The sequence below is a fragment of the Pterocles gutturalis genome, unplaced genomic scaffold (genome assembly GCF_000699245.1).
Source record: "Pterocles gutturalis isolate BGI_N339 unplaced genomic scaffold, ASM69924v1 scaffold37601, whole genome shotgun sequence".
Taxonomy (NCBI): domain Eukaryota; kingdom Metazoa; phylum Chordata; class Aves; order Pterocliformes; family Pteroclidae; genus Pterocles; species Pterocles gutturalis.
This window is the reverse complement of record NW_010099091.1, coordinates 7352-10216: the sequence shown is the minus strand read 5'-3', so window position 1 is coordinate 10216 and position 2865 is coordinate 7352. Positions and strand designations below refer to the sequence as shown.

Genomic DNA, 2865 nt, shown 5'->3' with positions numbered 1-2865 from the left:
CCACCCTGCTGACCTCCGGAGTGACCTGCCCAGCCTCCTGCTGCGGGTTAATCTCCCGGGGTGAAGCCCAACAGGCAGCACCCCACCCAGCAGCTCTGGAGTGGTTTTGGAGCAGAACCAGGGATGCTGCTTCTGGCTCAGGGAGACCCCAGGCTGCAAGTGCTGGAGGTTAGGAGAGGGTGCGAGAAGTGTCGCTGGTGTTACACGCTCCTCGCTCCTCCGAGCACCCGCAGGGAGACAGGCACTAAACCAGGTAACCTGGTCTGACCTGTTCGTTGTGATTTGCTCAGCGTTCTGCAGGAGAGGTGATCACTGAGCCTGCCTGCGAGCCCAGCGTGATTGCACTTGGAGAAATCAAGGGAGCTGAGATTTTTCACAGCAGCCTGGCTTTAGTTCCTGTAAAATATACCTCTGCCTTCATGCAGCCTGTTCTTCTGCACGTTCACCTGATGAAACTATTTTCAAGGCTGCTGAACATTTGAAAGGAGGGAAATCAGCCTTTCTCCCTCAGAACCGAGTAGTTTCAAGTTCTCCTCCTCCCTTAGGATTTCCTTTCTAACGCACGCATCTTCACAACAGATTTTTGATTTTTTAAGAATTCCTAAAAGTACCTTTTTTATCCTGACTGCTGTGTTAAAGCCCTGCCCGTGCGGGAAGGAGGCTTGTCCCAGATGGGACAGCAAAGCCCAGTAACCGCATGTGTAAGGACACAGAGCCTTCCCCTGAGCTGGCAGATTCAAGGTCTTAGGGTAGCAGCAGCAGCAGATTAAAGACCCTGGTGGGATTTCCCCCGGTAATGATCTTTTCTTTTATCTTATTAAGCGCTGTTGATGCAGCAGGCTGGCCCTGCAGCCCGCTGGATCCCGGTAAGAGTTCACGCTCTTTTCCAGTGAACGACTTCAGGAACGTTTCCCTGAGCATGCTGCAGGCGCACTTCAAGAAAGCGCAGGAGCAGCAGCAGATCGGGCGCGTGGAGTTCCTGCCGGTGAACTGGCACAGCTCCCTGCACTCCACCGGCGTGGACGTGTAAGTGCCCGGGCAGCCTCCTCCTGCCGTGGTGGGGGGGGTGGCAAAGCGCACAGCCAGCCTCCTCCCGTGTAATCGTTGCGTTTTCTGGTGGCCCCTGCGAAGGGAAAGCCGTGAGCGTTTCGGGCTGTGTGGGGCGAGCAGGACAGACGGGTCCCGCAGAGCAGCTCCATGCCAGACCCCGTCCCCGCCGCCTTGGACATTATGTCCTTTGAGATGGAGGCGATCCTCCTCTGAACTTGGATTTTGCTTTAGAGATGTGGTGGGGTTTGCTGGCCCCCCCCAGTGCCATCCCCTCTCTCCCGTTTTCCCCGTAGCGACCTGGAGCGGATCACTTTGCCCAGCATCAACCGCCTGCGTCACTTCATCAACGACACCATCCTGGACGTCTTCTTCTACAACAGCTCCACCTATTGCCAGACCATCGTGGACACGGTGGCGTCCGAAATGAACCGCCTGCACCAGCTCTTCCTGCAGAGGAACCCGCTCTTCAAAGGGGGGGTCTCCATTGCAGGGCACAGCTTGGGTAAGGGGGCTCCCACCCGTGTCACCGCATCCTGGGGTCCCCTGGGAGGGGACTGATCTTTTGTCCCAGAAAGGAGATGGCTCGGGGCTTTTCCCTGACAAGTTGCTGATGCTCTGCCTGGCTTCTAGGGTCACTCATTTTGTTTGACCTCCTGACAAACCAGAAGCCTTCTCCCGAGGAGGATGAGCACCGTGAAGAGGTACGCGCTTCTCCGGTGGCATCGGCACCCGTGGGTGCTCCCGCTGCACTCGCACGGGTCGCTGTGTTGGTGCAGCATCGCAACAAGCTCCTGCTCCTGCGGCTGCTTGGGGAGGGGGAAGGTGGAGAGACCCCGCAATGAATCCCTCTGTTCACGGGAGGAAGTAAGTGATCAGAAAGCGTGATCCCTGATGGCTCCGTTCACAGGGCTCCAGGACAACCTTGAGCAACAGGGGTGTTGAGGAGGTACAAGAAATCCTGAAGAAGCTGGAGCTGTCCGAATATTGCGGTGTTTTTGAGAAGGAGAAGATGGACAGGCAGGCGCTGGTAAGGAGCTCTCCTGTTTTGCTGTCTGTTGTGTTTCTGCTTTGCTTTTCTTCCCAGTCCTCCCACCCCATGCACATCATCCTGGTACTGAGTCACTTGCATATGAAACGTCTCCGTCCTAACACCCGGCTTGCTTATTTTCCAGTTCTTGTGCACAGAGGAAAACCTTAAAGAAATGGGAATTCCCTTAGGACCAAGAATGAAGATACTTCATTACATCAGCTCTGAGAGGGAGATGCAGGTTTGTCTTCTGCAGGGCTCGTGTTCATCCAGGTCGCATCCCGTCGCTTTCCTTTGCCCCTTGCGCTCAGCCGGGTGCCCTGTTCTGGAGGATGGGGATGCCGGCAGTTTGCTGCCTCGCAGGCGGGCAGGACGGGCCATGGCGTGGGCTCGTGCAGCACCGCGCTAGCGGGGTTTCGCGGTTGTGTCACTGCAGGACCAGGGCGCAGCAGCTCCCCGGCAGAGCGGGGAGCGTGGAGCCGAGCCTGGGGCCCCCGCGCAGCACGACCCGCACAGCACCGATGCCGGCAGGAACTGCCAGTACCGGGACATTGGCTTAGGACAGGTGACAACCAAACTCGGCCCCGTGCTCTAACTGCAGTAACAGCAGCACAGAGTTTGTCCCATGAAACGAATCCCATCTCCCTCTCTACCAGGTCTCAGCAAACTACCCCCAGCTGAACTACAAGCCCAGCATCTTCTTTGCGTTTGGGTCGCCCATCGGGATGTTTCTCACGGTGCGAGGAGTGAAGCGGATCAACCCCAACTACAGCCTGCCCACCTGCAAA

The 2865-nt window shown here is 57.1% G+C and overlaps 1 protein-coding gene across 1 annotated transcript in view; it reads left to right on the top strand.

Annotated features, from left to right (window-relative positions):
• The window catches only part of DDHD2 (DDHD domain containing 2), a gene marked incomplete at its 5' end in the record, with an annotated part of 6690 nt that overhangs the window by 2663 nt on the left and 1162 nt on the right, over positions 1-2865 (top strand). Inside the window, 7 exon segments of the mRNA XM_010075297.1 lie at positions 891-1026; positions 1344-1552; positions 1681-1751; positions 1958-2077; positions 2223-2318; positions 2514-2642; positions 2734-2865. The exon segment at positions 2734-2865 is cut by the window's right edge and continues 33 nt beyond it. Coding sequence (XP_010073599.1) covers positions 891-1026; positions 1344-1552; positions 1681-1751; positions 1958-2077; positions 2223-2318; positions 2514-2642; positions 2734-2865 — 893 coding nt within the window.